The 21,447-nt window shown below is 43.9% G+C and overlaps 1 protein-coding gene across 1 annotated transcript; it reads right to left on the reverse strand.

Moving 5' to 3' along the window:
• Nucleotides 1–11,084: 11,084 nt before the first annotated feature.
• Nucleotides 11,085–12,374, reverse strand: GJA3 (gap junction protein alpha 3; the record flags this gene model as incomplete). Its single annotated transcript, XM_084234865.1, has 1 exon — nt 11,085–12,374. One exon carries the CDS (start codon nt 12,372–12,374, stop codon nt 11,085–11,087), a length of 1,290 nt encoding a protein of 429 aa, XP_084090991.1.
• Nucleotides 12,375–21,447: the final 9,073 nt, after the last annotated feature.

Here is a 21,447-nt window from a genome sequence, read left to right on the forward strand (position 1 = left end):
TTGTGCCACCAGGGAGGCTCCCCAATTCTATTTTTAACTTCTCCTGTTTTAAAATCTCAATTGCTTTTTTTTAAACTCTCTAGAACTTCTACCTGGTTATTATTTATAATTTCTTATTTTCCAAACATATTTTTAATCTTTTAGTTCTTTGAACATACTGAAGTTATTTTACATTTTGTGTATTATCAGTAATTCTAAAGTTTGAAGTCTTTGTAATCTATATCTACTGTCTGTTTTTTAGGGTTTATTTTCACTGATTGAGCCACATTTGTTTGTGCATGTAATGGATTTTATCTGTGAGCCATCTAAGGGTAGTAAATTAAAGAAATGAATTTTTCTTGCTGTTGAAAGAAAAAAGACCATTACTTCTCCAATAGCTACTCACTAGAAAATCATTTTCAGGTTTCTTTGAGATAAAGGATGAAAGTGGATTCCTCTAGAGAGGATTTGCAGGTTCTTCATCCAGTTTAGCAATACCTAAAACCTGGTTCTCAGAAAGAGGGATTCTGTCCAGTTAGTTGTATGCATTTAAGTTGCAAATATGCATGAGAACTTGATTATGGTTATAAGTTACCTGGGGCAGTCTTAGTGCCTGAGCAGAGGGGAGGAGGATCCGAGCAGGAGGAGAGCAATCCCTTCACCCAGTTACCAAGCAGCGCCCACCACCTTTCTCTTGCTTGACCATTTTCACAAGTAACAGCCCTGCTGGGAGTCACCTTTCAGAACATGATCCCTGTTCAGTGATCATTGATTCCTGGATGCTGGGTATTTTCAGAAGGTCTCCAACATAATGAAGTCCAGTCATGCCCAGGCTGTGTTCTTCCTACAGCTTCTGGAAGATTCAACTTAGTACCTGTCATTGAGGAGAGTAGTTAGGGGATTTAACTGGCCTCTTTGTCCCTTTTCCTCTCCTGGTTTCCTCTACCTTGCCCCATGCCCCAAAACTGCCTTCCTTTATGGCAGGAATTGCTTCTGTAGGTCCTGATGGCCTATCAGGTTCTGCAGGTCCGTGACAGTATACCTTTGTGATGTAAAGTCTAGCCTCTGTCTGAGACCCACCATGATTCACCATACTAATTAACTAGTAACACCAATTGAAGCAATTTCCTATGTTTTTCACATACATCACCTAAAGCAAGTCTTTAGATCAAATCTTGATTCTCCCTGCTCAGGGGGAAGCTTGATTCTCCCTGTTCTCCCAACTGAAAAGCAGAATAATGCTTCATGTTTCCATGGGGCTTTGTGAACTGACTGATGAGTGTGGCTGAAGGCTGCAGTGGGGGTTGAGTCCAGGTTGGGGCCATAGTTTGGGGAGGATATTCCCTGAGCAAGTAACAAAGCCTACTTGTGGGCCTCCCTGGTGGTGCAAGGGGTTAAGATGCAGCTCTATGAAGCTACCAGCAGTCACTGCAGCACGAGTTAGATCCCTGGCCAGGGAGATACCCACATGGTATAGCAGACCTCTCCTGTCTCTCCCGCTGCTCCCCTCAGCAGTGTGTTTCAGTCGATCTGCCTGTTCTGTTCCCCACTCTGTCTCTGGTGAATCCTTTCACCCCCCACAAGGCTGGCCTGCACCCCAGTTCTTGTGTGCATAAATAATAAATAAATCTTTAAGAAAAAAAAGCCTACTTGCCTGTTAATTCAGAGGCCCAGTGGGGTCATGTAAACTGTGAAGGCTCCTGCCTAAGAGAGGCTGTCAAATGAGCAGGTGACAGAAGTTTCTAACCAGGGTGAGGCCCCTTTTCCTTTGGACAGCTGTTACTATTACAAAGACCTTTCTTTCTGACTCCCTGGAATTTTCATCTATTGGCATCAAACAGTTGAATATATATTCCTGTACACCAGTTCTTTAAATAAGACATTGCACAGAATAGCAATTTTTCTCTTCTTCAGTCTAAGAATTCATCTCCTTCAAAAAGTTCCTTTTGTGTTTTCCTGGTCTCTTTTAAAGCAGTCCTGACATTTTTAATCACTCACAAAATGTAGCCCTTTATCTTCACTACCAGTTAGTGGTATCTAACTGGAGCAGAGAGAAATTGGGGGAGGAGGATCTTGTTCCATCACTGTGCCAAGGGGCTGTCACCAACTTTGCCAGGCTGTTACACTGTTAACTCAGTGAGCTCCTATTACATTTTCCACGTGTTTCTCAGGAATAACTTGTTCTTATGCAGCTGGAATTGAATCTAAGTTCAGATTCATTTAGTTGGACTCAGCCAAACAGTCCAGGATGGCAAGATGTCTCGGGACTATGAGTCTCCCATTCACCAAGTCCTTTCCCTCCCATTACCTGTCTATATAATAAGCACACTTTCTATATCTTCATCTACATCATAATCCAAATGCGGAGGAAGGACAGTACTGAACACATTGCTTTTAAGGCAGGTCATAGAAAGTGTCTTTCCAGTCCCTAATGCCAACTCTTCTATGGTGGCCATCCGTGGTGTCCACATCCTAGTCTCTGGAACCTGATAATGTTACCTTTTATGGCAAAAGGGACTTTGCAAATGTGATGAAGTTGAGCTTTTGAGATGGGGAGATAATCCTGGATTATCCAGGTGTGCTCTGTATGTAATCACCGGTGTTTCTGTAAGGCAGGGACAAAGAGCTTTGACAAGAGTAGAGGTGAAGGTGATTGGTCATAGAAGCAGATACTCATGGGAGTAGTGCAGCCAGGAGCAGGGGGATGCAACAGCCTCTAGAAGTGAGAGGAAGAAGGAGGAGATTCTAGCCTGGAGCCTCTGGAAGGAACCAGCCTTGCCAAATGCCTTCAGATCTCTGTTCTCCAGAGCTCTATGAGAATAAATTTGGCTTGTTATAAATGACTACATTTGTGGTGCTTTCTTTTTTTTTTTTTTTTTTTTTATAGAGGCATGCTTTATTTATTATTTATTTATTTATTTGTTCGTTCGTTTTTGTTTATACATGCACTGGGTACAGTCAGAAGCGCGGGAGGGTGAGAGAGCTCACCAGAGCCAGAGCGGGGAGCAGAGCAGGCAGAAGGACCAAAGTACACTGCTGAGGGGAGCAGCGGGCAGCAGGAGAGGTCTGCGCGCCATGTGGGACCCTCCTCCAGTGGCCGGGGAGCAGCCGGGGATCGAACCGGCGCTGCAGAGGCCGCGGGCAGCTTCACAACCCAGCGCTCAACCGCTGCGCCACCGGGGAGGCCCTGTGGTGCTTTCTTATAGCAGCCCCAGGAAACTAGTCTTTTTGGCCATTGTCACTCATAGACAGTGCCCCAGGCATGTCGGAATGGTGAGGTCCCTGTCACTATCTTGTCCACCAGCATAACTAGTGACAACTGGTTCAAAACTGGCTGAAGTTCAAGTGCAATCTGACTTTTTACTTCTTTCCCACCCCTTGATGAAGAACCAGGATTGAATCCTACTGCTTCCTCAGGTTGGTATTGCCCCACACCTCACCTCTCAGATCTGAACTATGAAAAAAAAATTTAGAATTAAATACAACAGGTGCTTGAAAAAGTTCGTCTGTTCAACATTGTTTCATTAGATCGATAAGAAAAAAACACTCCCAGCAGATGTTGAATAATCATTATTCAAGGACTTGCTTTTGTTACGGTCATTTCGCTTAAAGTTGCAGTTTCTGAGAACCTACCGATGATATCAACTGAGGACTTGCTGTACTGTGTAGAGATGATAAAGTAAATCAAATGGAAGATTTGGTACTTTTGTACTGAATTTAGGGTGTGTGTGTGTGTGTGTGTGAGAGAGAGAGAGAGAGAGAGAGAGAGAGAGAGAGTGTGTGACTCCCCCACATATATTTCCTTTTAAATCATCTTCATTGGCATGTAAGTAATGCATAATAAAATAAATATATTTTAAGGGTGCAGTTTAATGAATTTTGAAAAGTGTACATACTTGTTTAACCACCACCAAAGTTAAGATAGAGAACATTTCTATTTCACCAATGAGCTTTCTTATGTCTGTGGTAGTCAGTTCTTCAGCCCTAACTCTGGGCAATCCGCCTTCTATATGTATAAAATTTGGGCATATTAGATATATTCATTTGTTCATTATTCATATTTGTTGAGGATTTACTCAATAAAAACTATAAACCATTTCTTGCCCATTAGAAAGATAGTGAAAACTCATGGTTCAAAGAAGATTCAGAATCAGGGACAACAGCAGTCACCTGGGGTGTTCAGAGCTTGCCGAGTAGAAGTGCTAGGGAGCAGCACTCAACTGGACAGCTTTTTTTTTTTTTTCTTTTTTAAGTAAATCTGCTTTTTTTTTTTTTAAAAAAAGATTTATTTATACAAGCACTGGGTACAGTCAGAAGCGCTGGAGGGTGAGAGAATTCACCAGAGCCAGAGCGGGGCACAGAACAGGCAGAAAGATGAAGTCCACTGCTGAGGGGAGCAGCAGGCGGCAGGAGAGGTCTGCGCGCCGTGTGGGACCCTCGCTGGCGACGGCCTCGCAGCCCAGCGCTCAACCGCTGCGCCACCAGGGGAGGTCCTCAACCAGACAGTTTTAACCCCTCCATTAGTCCTATGGTGGCGACCTGTCTTCTCCTTCCTCATTCTTTCTCCCTACTCCTTCCCAAAGTGCTTCATTTCCATAGGAATCAGTTTTGAGTGGATAATGAGAAGAAGTGGTCAGTTGTGACATAAAGAAGAAGAGAGAGGCTTTGGGAATGAAGAAATGTTTTGTTTCTTGCTCTGGGTGTTGGTTACTAGGCGTTTCAAATTCATTGAGCTCTATACTTAGGCACTGTGTCCTTTATGTGTATATTTTAGTTCAATTTAAAACTTTTTTTACTTTTGAATAAATAAAATTTGCCTTAACCATTTTAAAATGTGTCACTCATTGACATCAAATACATTCTTACTGTCTTGACCACCATCCGCCTGCCCCTCCCAAGTCCCTGGCAACTGTCATGCTACTTTCTATTTCCATGAACTTGACTGCTCTGCATGCCTGATCTGGTATTTGTTCATTTGACTGACTTATTCACTTAGCATAATATCCTCAAGGTTCATCATGTAGCATGTGTCAGAATTCTCTTCCTTTTCAGGCCTTTATGGTATTCCAATGCATGTATAAATACGTTTTTTTTTTTAAGATTTATTTATTTATACAAGAAGCGGGTTACAGGCCAGACGCATGGGAGGGTGAGAGGATTCACCAGAGACAGAGTGGGGAGCAGAACAGGCAGACTGATGAAATACACTGCTGAGGGGAGCAGCGGGTGAGACAGGAGAGGTCTGCCGCACCATGTGGGATCCTTGCTGGCCTGCTGGGATCGAACCGGTGCTGCAGAGGCTGCGGACAGCTTCACAAGGCAGCGTTCAACCACCTGCGTCACCAGGGGAGGACCTGTTTTTTTTTTTTTTTTTAATGAAAGTAAAAATTAAGACTATAGGTATGAGAAAGTTTTGGCCAGTATATTGATCATTTTGTTTCTTTACAATGAACTTTATTAAATGCTCTATGGGTCAGGCATTATGTAAAACATATTCTATTTTCATTTATTCCTCACAATGCCACCCTACTATTCTTCAGATGATAAAACTCATCTATAAAGTCAAAGAGGTAAATAACCTTCAGAGGAGGCAGGAAAGGAGTTGGACTGGGTTGTGGGACTGTTGCCCTCACAGAATTGTTACTGGGTACCCATGAGAGGGTGCCGTCTGCTTTAGAGAACCATGTACAGTCTAAGGCAGCATCCAAGCCCACATACATGCAGAGCCCTAATGACAATTTGTCGCTCGGACTTTATTGCATGAGGAAACCATTTTGGGTTTGCACCTTTGTCCTGGCCATGCTGGACCTGCCCTTTGCAGCTCCACGTGTCCTCGGCCTTGCGGCAGCCAGGACAAAAGACAGGCTGTGCAGGGGCTTACTTCCCATGCTAGGGTCTGCAGGGTGTCTGAGTGCCCAGTGGGTAAAGCCATAGTTGCGTCCTGACCCCCCAATCCCTTGGGCCCTGCCTATCTTTGCTCATTCCTTCTGCCCTTCCCTGGCCATCCTCTCTTCTGTCCAGGCTTGTTGCCCTCCTGGGAGTGTCTGAGAGTACAGTTGGTGCCACTCAGTTCTGTCTCAGTCAGTGTGGTCCTGACACCTCCCATGCAGCACTGTGCCCTGGTGTCCCAGCCACTCCAAGCTCGACTCTGCATGCTGGCCGCTCCTGACTGGCACTGCCCGAGCGTGTGTCCACAGGGCCCTTTCCAAAACTGTCCATCAGAAAAGGCACTTTTGGGTATGGTCTGAAATCTGCGGACTTCTCGGCAATTCATGTTTGGTGGGGTTGAATTTTGAATGTTGGTCTCCTTAGAGCTGTCAAAGCATCCAGGCTGGTTTCTTTTTGTTGTTATACTGTGTCCCTGGAAATCACCCCCTAAAAGGATTTATAAAGCAGGAAGAATATAAGTGAGAATTGCATTTCTGACAAAGGCCTTGCTATTGGACATACTGCAGGTAATTCTAAATGTCATGAAAGCAAAGCTACAGGTATACAATTTATAATTACATGCATGCAAGTCTTCCTCAAAAACAAAACTCTGATCTTTATACCCTATTAGAGGTTAGTAGTACCGCAGATGGATAGTCACTGAAGAGGACAGACAAGAGGCTAACAATGACAACATTATTTCTCCAGGAGAAGAAGAGGTCATAGCAAGGCTAGAATGCTTAGAGGACCTATGTTAAGTTGGCAAGTACCTGTGAAAAGACAGTTTTTGCCTTTTACTATATCTAAAATAATAAAAGTTGTTATTTTGAAAACTTGCTTAAGGATTCTATCAATAAAATGACCAATCAACTACAGAGTTAAACTTAAGGCCACTTTTATTACTTATTTTATAAAATGCTTATTTTTAATGACAATTCAGCCAAGGAAAAGTACTGTTCCAGCAGGAAAATAAAATTTATTTAGTAAGAGTTTTGTCAAGGTTATGACCTAAGTTAATATTTACAAACCAAACATCTTCAAATATGTTTTTGGTGTTAAATTACTAACTGACCATATGAAATCTTGTTACGGAATTCTATAATGTAAAGGGGAAAAAAGCTTTTGGGCAATAAGAATCTCAGTGATTTCTTTAGTGAGGAGTAACCCTAGGCTTTGTAATGAAATATCAAATTAGGATAATAAGTACATTTTCTTACTTAGTGTCTACATGTCATATTTAAACATTATTTGGAATATTCTGAACTCTCTAGGGTTGGGTAGCAGGAAACTACTGAGCTTCACAAAAATATTTACTTTTTAAACCATGCAGTAGGCTCCATAAGAATTCATTATGTGGATACCTATAAATTAATGTTATAAATATCAGAAGAAAAATTAAAAAAAAAAATTTCAAAAGACAAAAACTCAGAAAAAAAAAGACTCTAAAGAATTAAAGACAGTGTTAGTGGTGGGTGGAGGGGGGGCGTCTAAAAACAAGAAAGGAAAAAAAACACTAAAATCAAAATAGTTTAAAGTCTCATGGGCTAATTTTTTAAAATGATGTTTGAATTGTTTCATAGTTCTTATTCTAGGTTTTCTTGTGTAAGAAATCTACAATATAGTCACTTAAAGAAAGTCAGACTGGAATGGAAAAATTCTGCTTTCCCTTTTTCTTTCAAGTTTCAGGTATCTTTTTGTCTATTTCATGAAAAAGGATGTCATTAAAATTAACTTTTTTTAAAAAGTCAGTAATTCCACTACTCAGCAATCAAAAAAGATAAACTCATGCCATTTGCAGCAACATGGATGGAGCTGGAAGGGATTATGCTCCGTGAAATAAGCCAGAGGAAAAAGAAAAATATCGTAGGGTTTCACTTGTAGGAACGTAAGGCCAATGATTTTCAGGCTTTTCTGCCCTCCAGCCATTAGGATTGCATGCCTGATGGTGGGTATCTGCATTTTGTTACATTGTTATATTTATATTTAGTCCTATTATTTACTTCTGTCAGCCATGGCCGCAGTATGGCCAAGAAAAGCAGAGGCAAGAGAGGGACCGCCAGTGAGCCCAGAAAGAGGAAAGAGTAAGGACTTGCCAGGGGCCAGGCCTCCTGGCACCCACCCCCCACCCCTGCCTGCTGTGTACCTGGTTGCCACACTACATGTAAAACCCTGAAAAAGCCACCAAGGGCTTCAGGACTCTACCGTCTGCACCAATCGCAGAGACCCTGCTCTGTGCCTTCCTGGCACTACAAGGAGGATTATAGGGAAACCAAACAAGTGGTCAGAAAAACAAAAATTCAAAACTAGCAGGGAATCTAGAAGTCAGAGACATTCTGCAGTGGGGGAGGGAGAAAGGGGGATCAAAACGGGAGGGGAGAGTCCAAGAGACTATGGTGATGGTTCACGGGTGATTTGGTGGTGGGAATTTTATGGGGACTACACTTGAAGGGAGAAATCAAACATTGTACAAAAATGAACAGTAATGTAAGTATATAAATATATTAAAAATTAAAAAATAGTGACTGATTCTGTAAGAAATATCTTAGAATTTAAAGAATGGATTGAGTACTGTGAATGTACTGCTGCTTAACATTTTATAACTATTTAGATTATGCAGTGGGTGTTTGGGCTTCTGAAAATAGGGGTAGAAGAAAGTGATCACCTTGTATACTACAGATCAAAAAAGAGTGTGTGTAAATCACATATATCATTTGATCTTTAAAATAACCTTAGGGATTCTTAATATATATATTTAAATTTATATATATGTAAATATATATAAATAAATAAAACATTTTAAACAATCTATTAAATTGAGAAATTTCTAAATAACTAAAAGACTAGAAAAAAATCTCTCTGGAATCTTGCCTATAGAGAGAGGTGATTTCTATTTTTATTACATATTTCAATGATGGGTTAGATAGAGAATAATTTTTCATACCGCCCCTACCCCTGTGATGGGAGGGTGTCTGCCTTCAGTGTCGTGGCTACCTCAAATGACAACAGTAAGACATGCTGTCCTTGTTTTATATGAATTGAAGTCAGAACACCAACCTGAAAAAATACTGTGATGTTGCAAAATTTTACTTCTTTATAAATTATAGCTCTCAGTCTCATCTCCAAAACCGCTCACAAGCATATCAAGGGTGAACAAGAAAGCTTATTCTTGTTATTCATATTTATCAAGATAGACTTGAAGGGACAAATCAAGTAGTCACATCTACTCGGTGAGTAGAATTGCTGTCCAATAACATCAATTACATTTTCTAAAATACCAAAGTTTTTTATCAGACTGCTTTTCAAACTAAGATCTTTCAGGACCCTTCTCACCCAAGGGAACTAAGCCCTACTGCCTGAAGAAGCCCAAGGCATCTACAGTATGTGTGAGGTAGCTTCTTTCCTATACAGAGAGAGTAGTGCTAGATATATACAAAGGGAGGGTTGAGGAAATCGTCACTAAATTTTCTGTCTTTGTCAATTTGTTTGAGAAACACTGCAATGATATGTATGGGGTACTAGCATAGTTCAAGCCTAGAGCTTGTCTCATTTGTTCTATCCTAAGCACAGCCCCCTAATGAGTTAGCTGCACACATTCACCTGAGAATGGGAAATCACAGCCTTTTCACGAGGCTGTTAGTGAAACTCAAAGTTTGCTGTGGGATATGGCTCCAAGTAAACTGTCAGGAATTTAAAGTAATTCATACAAAAGAAATGAATCACATAGGAAAGTTTATGGCTGAATAAAGGCATTATATTTAGCACAAATTGGAGGTGAGGAGGGTGCCAAGTTCATCATCACCACTGCTCATGGGTTTATAAACAGTGACCAAGACAGAAGAGCATCGTGTGCAGTACAGAAAATTCTGTCATCTTCTAGACACACACACACACACACACACACACACACACAAACAGCTTCCCTGTCAGACATGCACTGTGTGGACGAGAAGGAGGACACGGGTCTCTTGTCAGCATTCGCACTAACACAGGAAGCAAAACCCAGACTCTTATTTGCACTGTGGAAAGCAAACAAGTTGCCCATGAGGAATGGTTAGGAACTTGAAGAGTTTTATTTTGTACTGTTAAAAAAAATGTAGGTCATTTCTTCATCCGTATAAATAATCTTTTCTGGCAAATATAGTTAACTTTTAACCTCCCATTCAAAAACTTCACAACTTCAAGTATTTAAAATGCACTTAAAACTTTTCCCTGCTTTTATTTTACATAGTACATTTTCAAAGTCATTTGCTGGCTTATGAAGTCGAACAATTTCTTTCAAAACAAAGTTAAAATCTTTACTAGTATGCAGTGGACCAAATCAGCATTCTCTATGTCAGCATCCATTTTAATTGTACTATTTATTTTTCATCTCCCCCTAAAGATATAGAGTTGGGAAAAATAGGCAAATCTGTACAATTCAGATTAAAGCACATAGTATCATTAAAAAAAAAACCCCAAACAACCTAAGGCATGCCTACCACACTTTCATTTCACTGTCCTCAGCTGTTTAAAATTCTGGTGTTGATACATTTTGACCTGCTTCCTACCAGCAACCTCTGGCCCTCCTCTGGAATAGCTGCCCTGGAGGTTACTGCTCATCCTCAACTGTCTTGAAGCAGCTTGATGTCTGGGCCTCACATGCCTCAAATGACACTATATGGACTTGCTCTAAACCTTTTTTGAGTGATTTGGCAAATATCCCAAATGAAATTCAACTCTAAGTTAAAGTACCCAACAGAGATAGGGCTAAGTGCATCTGTAACTTTCTAGGTTGCCCAGAGGCTCAGGAGAATTTAGGAATAAAAAAAAACCGTAATTGCCCCCAACTGAAGTGACTGCAGACACCCGCTGCTTTGCCACAACAGAGCAATTACCTGCAGAGACTGGGGGAGCCCACAGGAACAGCAACACTTACAAAGTGGCCATGGTTTCTGGGCCCTTGGGTTGTGAGTGTCTTTAAAGGCCAACAGCCGTTGAGCACCGGCTTTGCCAACACCTCCCCAGTCATCATTAGAACAGCAAGCACCAACACACAGAACTCTGGTCTCTTCCTGACCTTTTTCCTCCTTGATTCCAGCTCTCTCTCCCTTTCAAGCTCTCTATCTGCTGATTGGAATTGCACTTTGGTTTGGGATGCTAGAAAAGAGTTGTTTTAAAGTTGTCTGGAGAGACCATCACTAGATAGCCAAGTCGTTTGGCCTGGCCCTGTTGCTGCTTGCCTTGCTCGACTGTCCTGCATCTGGGAGGAGCAGAGGGGGCCCGTGCAGCTCTATGTTGGTGGCAGCAGCTGGTTCCCTTGCATCAGGTGTGTCTGCTGAGCTGCCGCCATTCCCACTGACCAAGAGCACTTTGCTTCCTGCTCTGCCCTCTCGAGGGGGCTGCTGGGTGGTGCCTGGAGGGGTCAGGCCTGCAGGAGTAGACACCAGCAGGGAGCTGCTTCTTGTTGAAGCCTGCTGCTTGGCCTTCTGTTTGGCCTGGCTCTGTTCTGTTGCCAACAGGCGGTGGCTGCCACTGAAGAGCTTGGCCCGGTGGCCCTTCCTATGCATCTCAGACAGGGCTACCATTTTGAAGTCTGTTGCTGGCAGAGGGGCCCCCGGGTAAGCTGTCTGTCCCAGGGAAGAGGCAGAGTAAGTGGAGCAGGGCTGGAATCCAACAGTGACTGAGGGCAGGGCTGAGTGGGAGGGCAGGGCTGAGTGGGGGCGCAGGATGAGAGGGCTGATGCCCCCAGGGTTTTTTTGCCCCAGCCCAGAGGCATCTGGACAATAGTGGTTGGTCATCCCCTGCTTAAACTTCTTCCAGCCCAGGTGGTAGATCTCCAGCAGGTTGAGAAAGAGGGACAGGCAGGCCACGGCCAGCATGAAGACGATGAATATGGTCTTCTCCGTGGGCCTGGAAATGAAGCAGTCCACCGTGTTGGGGCAGGGCCATTGCGCACAGCGGTACAGCGGCTTCAACTTAAAGCCGTACAGAAAGTACTGGCCCGCGATGAAACCCACCTCGAACAGCATCTTAAAGACGATGTTGAAGACGTAAGTCCGCAGCAGGGCCCCCGCGATCCGTACTCTGCCCAGCTCATCCAGTGCCGGGGGCCGGTCCTTGGCGCCGGGGTACAGGCCGCCCCCCTTCTGCAGCTCTTCCTCTCTTTCTTTCCTCTTTTCCTCCACGCGCGCGATGTGCAGCACATGTCCCAGGTAGATGAGGGTGGGTGTGGACACGAAGATGATCTGCAACACCCAGAAGCGGATGTGGGAGATGGGGAAGGCCTGGTCGTAGCACACGTTCTCGCAGCCTGGCTGCTGCGTGTTGCAGGTGAAGTCTGACTGCTCATCTCCCCAAACCTCCTCCGCAGCAGCGCCCAGCACCAGGATCCGGAAGATGAACAGCACAGTCAGCCACACCTTGCCGATGACCGTGGAGTGCTCCTGCGCATTCTCTAATAGTCTCCCCAGGAAGCTCCAGTCACCCATTGCTTCAGGTCACTAACCTGGAAGGGAACAGTGCTTGTTAGCAGGCAGGCTCGCCCAAGTAAGCTGAACGGTCCAACCGCAGAGGGGCAGGCCCCGGGTCCGGGAGAAATATTGGAACTCTACCCCCACTTCTAAATGTGAGGAGTGTGGTGCTCATGTGTGTGCCCGTGTGTGTCCCCCATCAGGCTGATGTGTAGGGTTAGATCAATGTCTCCAGCATTGCCTGCTGCTGAGCTGTTAGACACACTAATGCTGGAACAGAGGAGGTAACCACAGGCTAAATTCTCACTGCAGAGATGAAGAAAGCAGAACTGGGAAGAAAAGTAACTGGCCCAAGAGACACTTAATGCTCCCCTTGTCCCGGGACTCCTACCCTGTTTTCTTCCAGAGCGGGATTCTAGAAGGAGCTTGGGTGCTTTGTACATAGCTGGGGGCAATTTCTAATCCTGACCTTTCTGCTCATATGAGATTAGAGTGATCTTTTCTCAAATTGCTGCCATTTCCATTACACCTTTGGTGGTATGAATTTCCTACTGCTTCCACTAAGCAAATGATGCATAAGTGGTTAACTCCTTATATGTCCCTGTGCAGGGCCTCTGCTTCCATTTTTAATGGGGATGATGTGTCCAGAAGCAAGGAAAGCAAAAGAGAATATAAACAGATGGGGGGCCTCCCTGGTGGTGCACGGGGTTAAGACACAACCTATGAAGCTATTCACAGCCACTGCAGCACGAGTTCAAACCCTGGCCAGGAAGCTACCCACATGGTGTAGCAGACCTCTCCTGACTCGCCCGCTGCTCCCCTCAGCAATGTATTTCAGTCAGTCTGCCTGTTCTGCTCCCCACTCTGTCTCTGATGAATCCTCTTCCCCCCTTGCCCCCACCTCTGGCCTGTACCCTGGTTCTTACATAAATAAATAAATCTATTAAAAAAAAATATAAACAGCTGGGACTACATGAAACTAAAGAGCTTCTGTACAGCAAAAGAGACAGCAACAGAAACAAAAAGACACCCTACAGAATGGGAGAAAATATTTGCACATTATACATCTGATAAGGGACTGATATCAAAGATCTACAATGAGTTTATAGAACTCAACAAAAACAAAGCAAACAACCCAGTAAAAAAAATGGGCAAAAGAGCTTAAGAGACACTTCTCCTAAGAAGAAGTGCAAATGGCCAACAGGCATATGAATAAATGTTCAACATCACCTATAATCAGGGAAATGCAAATCAAAAGTACAGTGAGATACCACTTCACACCTGTGAGAATGGCCCATATTAAAAAAAACTGGAAACAACAAATGCTGGTGAGGATGTTGACAAAGAGTAACTCTCTTACACTGCTGGTGGGAATGCAAACCAGTCCAGCCACTATGGAAAGCTGTGTGGAGGTTCCTCAGAACACTGAAATGGGTCTACCATATGATCCAGTGATTCCACTCCTAGGAATCTACCCAAAGGACACAAAAACACTAATTCTAAAGGAAAGCTGCACTCTTATGTTTATTGCAGCACTATTTACAATAGCCAACATATGGAAACAACTAAATGCGCCAAAACAGACAAATGGATCAAGATGTGGTATATATACACAATGGAATACTACTCAGTGATGAAAGCGATAAACTCATGCCATCTGCAGCAACATGGATGGAGCTGGAAGGGATCATGCTCAGTGAAGTAAGTCAGAAGGAAAAAAGACAAATATTGGACGGTTTTGCTTATATGTGCACTATAAGGAAACTGAAAAAAAGGTAAAAAACCAAACCAGATAAAACTTGCAGGCTGACCATAATTATGAGGCTCATAGCAGGGAAGGAGGAGGGAGAAGAGTCAAAACAAGAGAGGGAAGAGCACAAGGGAATATGGTGATGATTCACTGGTGCTGCTGTAGTGGGAGAATTATGGGGACTATACCTGAGGAGAGAATGAAATACTGTCTGAAAATGAATAGTGATGCAAGAAAATAAATAAGTAAATAAAATAGGCATGATGATCACATGGTCATGTGCAATGAACTGCTTCTGGAAGGAGGGAGGTAAGAACTGTGGGCCCACTTTGTGCAGATAGCAGTGCTCCTCAGGTGCAGAAACCAAGATTAAAAGGTGTCCTCCATATCACTGTGCTCAGACAGGCAGATGCTGCCAACCAGAATCGCCAGGTAGCACCCACATGTTATTGTCACTCTTTGCGGAGAGTGGTCTAAGCTGTAGTTTTTACACATATCGTCAGTGGAAGCAAGGAAAAATTCTCAATTTTTTAATTTTTAATTGTTTTTAAATGTTTAAAAATACAAAATTTTCATGAATTATTTGAAGGCAAACAAAACTACCCACCATGATTTCAAGAACTAAACAAGTGTGTTAATGCTCTCTTTAGAAGAAACTTGGAGCTCTTGATTTTGGTCATTGAGATCTTTAGAGTAGTCTTACTCTTCTCCCATCTTGCCATCCTCTTTGCCCCACACTATGGCCAGCATCTATCCTATTCTGCATGTTCTTAGGAAAGGACATGTTTTAACTGAGAAAAACTGCAAACAACCCACTCTCCATGTTGGATGTAGGGGAATCATTCAGGTTACAGCCTGCCTCCCCTCCATGCTCTCAGTTTGAACTCATCCTACATGGCCACCCAGCCAGCTCTCTGGGCTGGGCACTCACTTGTCCCTTATCTGAAGTCCCTGATTGGTGTCTGTGCCCTCAGCTCTTGCCCTTCCTCCATTCTGCTGGAGACCTGCTGAACAAAAGTTTTGTTCTGAGATGGGCACAGAACAAAAGCAGTATACAGTGTGTCATGTTTCTGGAACTCAGGGCAGACCAAACTTGCTGTGGTCCCCCTAAACTCTACTTTTATGCTTTTTCACATGTTGTTTCTTTAACCTGTACCTCAGCCCCAGTCCAGGCACCAACCTGTTAACCTGTCTCTTACCTTCACTCACCCTTCATGGGCCAGTAATTCAGGCAGATGTGGATGCTGTGTTCTCTTCCTCTTTGTCGTTGTCCTGATTTAATGACTGTCACTCCCCTCTGTGTTCTACCTCTCATCTTCCCGCCTGATAATTTTCAAATGGCATCCCCCCTTCCTCACTGTGTCAGGACAAGACCCACCTCTGGTTCTTTATATAAGACACCTGAACGTTGACTGCCTGTGGACTTTCCTCTTTAATTCTAAGTCTGAGGCAGGGGCTCATGAGCAGCCTTTTCTTCTTGCAGGCAGGACAAGCCGGCAGTGTACATTTCTGGAGCTCTTTAAGGAAAGGTCAGTTTGAGAATTTAATGCTTTCCCCTACCACCTTCCCAGACACTCAGGTAGTTCTGCCTTGTCAAACATGTTTGCTAAATAACAGCTGACAGGAAGCGCTGGAACTGAGGGCCAGGCAGGCTTGTCACACATGGCTGGTGGCACGTAGGGCAGTTAGGGAGGGAATGCATGTGCTGGTGACAGACTGGAGATCATTGCTGGCATTTCCAAGAAGGCATGGGGTGGACTCCACAGTAAAGGCTTGTCAGTCCCACCCAAATGCCCAAAGTACATGGGCAGAGAAGCATGGACTAAATATGTATTTATTCACTTAACAAAGCAGAAAGAGGAGTGCAGGGCAGCGCAGCTTGCTGTAGTTTTTTTCCTTGCTGTTCTTGCCAGAATCCTTAGGTCCAGGTGCTGCAAAATCACTTTCCAATACTTGCCCTTCAATTGCATCATGACTTCTGATTGCAATATACAGAAACATGCCACATTACCACCTGTATTCTTAGTCAGAACTCTGGCAGATGCCAAGGCTCAGTACATTCTAATTTACTAGTGGACCTGGCTGATTAAGAGTGTGTCCTCCTCCAAGTGCACATCCCTCGTGCACTGAATGGCTGTGTGCACTGGTAAGAACTTTCTGGAAAGGAGTTTAGTGATATATCAAAGAGATGTAAATGTAAGGATCGTTATAATTCTGCTTCTAGGACATCACACTGGGGAAATAAGCAGAGATTTTGGTAAATGAATGGACGTGGATATTTATTGTAATGTTACTTATAAGAAGGAATAACTGGAAACAGAAATGTCCACTAATGGCTGAATAGTTAAATAAATGACCATGACTGGCTGTCAACAGCTGACCTCCTGGTCTGGCTAGCCCAGCTCCTATTCCCACTTCTTCTCTCCCCTACTTGCCTTGAAAGTGACCAGTGAGGTAAATTCTTGCTTACCTTATCTCTCTGTTGCTGGAGTGACTAGAAAGGCAATTCTGTCCAATGAGGCATAAGAAGTCTGCTGGGGAATTTTTTGGAAAGGGCAGGTGCTACTTGTGCTATTCCTTCTCCTTTCTTTCCACATCAAGAACAGATGTGGTACCTGGAGCTGGGCGATCACCTTGCAAGAATATGTGGAAAAGCATGAGGGGTGATCAAAGACGCCCCAAGGAACCTGCTGTGACCCTGTAGACCTGTTGACTCAAACCTAGCGGCCACCTCCAGATTTATGTGAGGGGAAAAATCCTATTTGTTCAAGTTAGGGTTTCTGTTGTTTGCAAACAAAAGAGTTTCTAACTGACATATTGTCTTAAATTCTTCATAGGATAATGTCCGGCATAAATGAAAAGCAATGGCTCATTCATAAGTAGTAAACCATAAAGTACTCAATAAATATAATTTTTAGGACTATTAATGACATGAAGAAATGTTCATGTTATAGTGATGAATGACAAAAGCCTACTATGCCAATCTGATGCCAGTTATTTTATACACGATTCATATATGCAAAAAGGAAAAGTAACAGCAGTAATGACAGACATGTTAGCCAGGGAGTTTCTGAGAATTCGGTAATTGCTTTTTTTCCAAACTTCTTTGCAGTTCCCATAACAACCCAAAACATTTGTCATTATAAAATATTAATGACCATGACTTTTGTATTAGAAGTTCTAGTTTTTTTTTAAAGATTTATTTTTATTTATTTATGCATACAAGAGCTGGGGTGTAGGCTAGAGTTGTAGGGGATGAATGGAGTCACCAGAGACAGAGTAGGGAACTAAACAGGCAGAACTACTGAAATACACTGCTGAGGGAAGCAGCGGGTGAGACAGGAGAGGTCTGCTGTGCCTGTGGGTCAGCAACCTGGCTGGGGATGGAACTCTGGCTGCAGTGGCTGGTGATAGCTTGATGGTGCTGAAACTTTAACCCCTGTGCCACCAGAGACGCCCTTGAAGTTCTGGGTTTTTTTTTTTTTTAAAGATTTATTTTTTATTTATTTATACAAGCACTGTGTACAGTCAGAAGCGCGGGAGGGTGAGAGAATTCACCAGAGCCAGAGCAGGGAGCAGAGCAGGCAGAAGGACCGACGTACACTACTGAGGGGAGCAGCGGGCGGCAGGAGAGGTCTGCTCGCCATGTGGAACCCTCCTCTGGTGGCCGGTGAGCAGCCGGGGATCGAACCGGCAGTGCAGAGGCCGCGGGCAGCTTCACAACCCAGCGTTCAACCGCTGCGCCACCGGGGAGTCCCTCTAGGTTTTTTTTTTAAAGTCTGCTGATTCCTTTTTCACTGTTCCTTCATTATGCTTTCTACTCCTTAAATCTCTTTAATCATGTTCCTGATAAGCACACAAAATAAAATACAAAGTATGTTGTGCTACTAGTCTGGAGTTAAAGGGTAATGATGCTGGGCTGGGTCAGATGCATCAGGACCCTGACATTTTCTATTACTGATGACATGAACCTTAAATTGGATTGCAGTCTCCTGCCTTGGCATCTACCAACTTCTCCCAAAGACTCTAAGTACTGTAAGGGCTGGACAGTTTGCATTCTCTGTTCTCTGCTGTGCCTTGCACTTCAGAATTTGGGTTTTGTTTTGGGAAATGCATGCATGCATGAATGAAAAATTCAGAAGACTGAACATGTGCTGGAATGCTGGTGATCTGGTCAAAATCAAAATGAAATGAGAACCTCTCAAGTAGAGATGCGCCAGGCTCCTTATAGCTATTAGACTCCAGTTCACTCCAAACTGCATGCCTGAGCTTCTTGAGGAATTTTATTAATATCATTTTTTAATCATATAACAATTACATAAGGAAATAACAGCTGAGGAGTGAAACACTATCAGCACAGTAAACCTCTACTGGGGAAGCACAGAAAAAGCACGACAGAAGCACATTCCCAATCTACTCGGGGCTGAGATCCAGGGAGAATATAAGGAGAGGCAATGAAATAGTCTGAGTACCGTTTGCAAGAGAAAAACTTAGCTTCTCATCATCAATGCGTTGGGCCGTTTTAGGACAAACTTAGAGCCGCTCCGGAAAGCTCAGAATGTGCTTACTTACGTTTGTAAGGCACATCTAATTATAGAACACTGCGCGTGAGGTTAGGAGTACTTTTCAGATAACTGACAGAAAACAGTGGCAGTGGGGTTACACGGTACTTGGATATGGGGCACTGAGACTCTCCATGAGATGGCATTTGATTGTTTTTTATTTTTATCTCATGAAAAATTTGATTCTGATACTACTGCAGAACAAACAGATCCCTTATTTCAAAGTTCACATGGCCGCTTTCATATTCTTCTGACAGTTGAATTTTTTTCCCTTAGTCTTCTGGATACGTTGAGTTTTCCCTTCAGATCAATCAACAGTGATTTACTGAGGGACGATCCTGAGTTCACCTCTGGGCTACAGGCTGGATAAAGTAGAAGTAAAAACATGGTCTCTAACTTAAAATCTATTTGTGGAGATGAAAACTGAGGAAAATGGGGAGTTATATAAGTTCAGTGGAATTTCAGAGAAAAAGGACATTAGTATTTAAAATGCGTGACCAAGGAAGTTTAGCCAGGGAAGAGTGGAATGTGGCCTACGGTTAGGAGAGGTGGCTTTGGATAGGAAAAGGAGATGGGAGTGTGTTTCAAGAGCAGACCATTCCGATGCCAGTGGGAATATCTGACCTCGAAATGTGGCAATAGGGGTGTGGGAAAGCAGTAGTGAAAAGGTGTTTATGCACAGTAACACCAGGCTGTGGCCACATCCTGCACTTAGTAGGGATTCAGAGTGGAACGGATGAAAAACGGAGATAGAACTACTAAGTAACTCTGAGCAGGGAGAGAGATGCTGGCAGTGCTGTTCGAGAAAGAAGGGACCCTCTAGCAGCTTGCAGGGACTCAGGACAAGTGTGGGGATCTTGGGGTGAATGCTGAAGGCCTGGCTGCGTGACAGGAGGGTGGAAGGAAAAGGGAAGGAATGGAGATACATTCTGAAGACAAAAATAAAGCAGAAGGCAGTGACTGACCGGAATCAGAGGAGGAAAGAGAGAGGCATGAATTAAAAACAAAACTTATATTTCAAAGCCTAGTAAGTGGAGAGAATAGGGGCCATTTAAAGATGCTGGGGAGGAAGTGCCAATCTGAGACTGAAAGGAAAAATGAAGACTCTGGTTTTGTGACTGGATTTATAGTAGAATAGGAGATCCGACTGAAATAGGAAGCTTGAAGATATAGACTCAGCAGTGCAGGGAAACAGTCTGCAGTGCAGCCCACCCCTCCTGGGTGAAGACAACAGAGCAGTGGACAGCTTTTGAGAAAGCCCAGTAGGAGGAGAAAGAGTGATATGGGGATAATCCATTGCCCTGGTGTGTAAAGAAGGCAGATGTGTGTTGGTGCTATGGCAAAGGATCAGGATCTGGGTTAGGGCCCACGACTATGCAGAGATGGAGCATAGTGGCCCCCAGTGTTTGGCCCCAAGAGACCCCTCAGCACGTGCCTAGTGAGGTTGCATTTACTTGGGTTCTTGGAATCTGTGCTCTGGAAACGTGTTTTACCCTTTGATTTCCCTCAAATTGTATTGATCTGCCCATAGTTTATGTAAGTATATTATTTGGGGAGAACAACAGCACACCTTCCACCAAAGGCCTTGTGCCAATGTCCTGTCACCTTCCTTCCCCTATCCAAAACAAGCTCCCTTCTTATTTTATCTTTTAGATTTTATTTTATTATTGTTTTCCCCTAATCTTCTGGCAAAGTTCTTTTAGAAAATATACCCTAAGAGGAGAAAGTGATCAGGTAGCTTCTGCTTGCTTCTAAAGGCCAGACACCATGGAGCCAGCAGAAGCTAGGAAAGGTGGGCAAAGCCAGGAGGATGAAGGACACCTGAGGACCAGGAGAGCCTCACTCACCTGTGGGGAATGCTGTTCATGTGTCAGCAGGTGTATTTCCTGAGAACAGTCAGCAGACTGGAGAATGGAGGTGCTGAGAACAGAGGAAGCCAATGGAAGGCTTTGAAAAGAAGGTGACTAATAGGGTCAGCGTTCTTGAGAACATTTAAGAAGGATGGAAACAAAGAAGAGGCCCTCTGATCTCACAGTAAGGAGGTCACTGGGGGTCTTCGAGTGACCATTTCAGTGGGAGGGCATGGACAAAGGGATATGGAGGCCGCCTATGGGAATAAAGTAGAGGCCAAGGGACAGAGAGCATGTGTGCAATAAATATAGAACTTGAAGTAAGGACAGGCACACGATGGCCCAAAGAAAATGTTTTCAAGATGGAAGAGTCTAGGTGTTTGACATCAGAGCGTTTGGAGTCAGGAGGGACAAGAAGATGGGGGAAGAGGCAAGCTGCTTAGCAGCCCGGATGGGAGGGAGGGGAGGAAGGGTGAGGGGGTGGTGTTCTGAGGTGCTGACAAGACTTTCTCAGATCAGGCCAAAAGGCAGGCTGTCTTCTCAGGCAAGAGCAGGATTTGTGCCTTCGAGAAGAAAAGTAAGTTTGATAATGAAAAGAGTTGGTGAGAAAGGGATCAGTTTCCACATGTGCCCCTGGGGCCCAGGCACCACATCTGTGCGCAAGACGCAGTTGTTCAATGAGGACCAAACGGAGGCAGGGCACTCACGACAGAACAAAGCAGACCCTCTGCCTGGTGTGACCTTCACTCAAGCAGGAAGACAGTTCACACAAGGGTAGGAAGAGCTGTCAGAGGCTGTGAGCGCTAGGGAGAAACAGCAGGGGAGGGGCACATATAGTTTGGAGAGGATGACCCGCAAAGAGAAGGGCATCTGAGTGAGGCACTGAACCTCAGATAAAAGAGAAGAGGGTTCCAGGTAGAGCACAGCAG

The sequence above is a fragment of the Talpa europaea genome (assembly GCF_964194135.1).
Source record: "Talpa europaea genome assembly, chromosome: 6".
NCBI classification, from domain to species: Eukaryota; Metazoa; Chordata; class Mammalia; order Eulipotyphla; family Talpidae; genus Talpa; species Talpa europaea.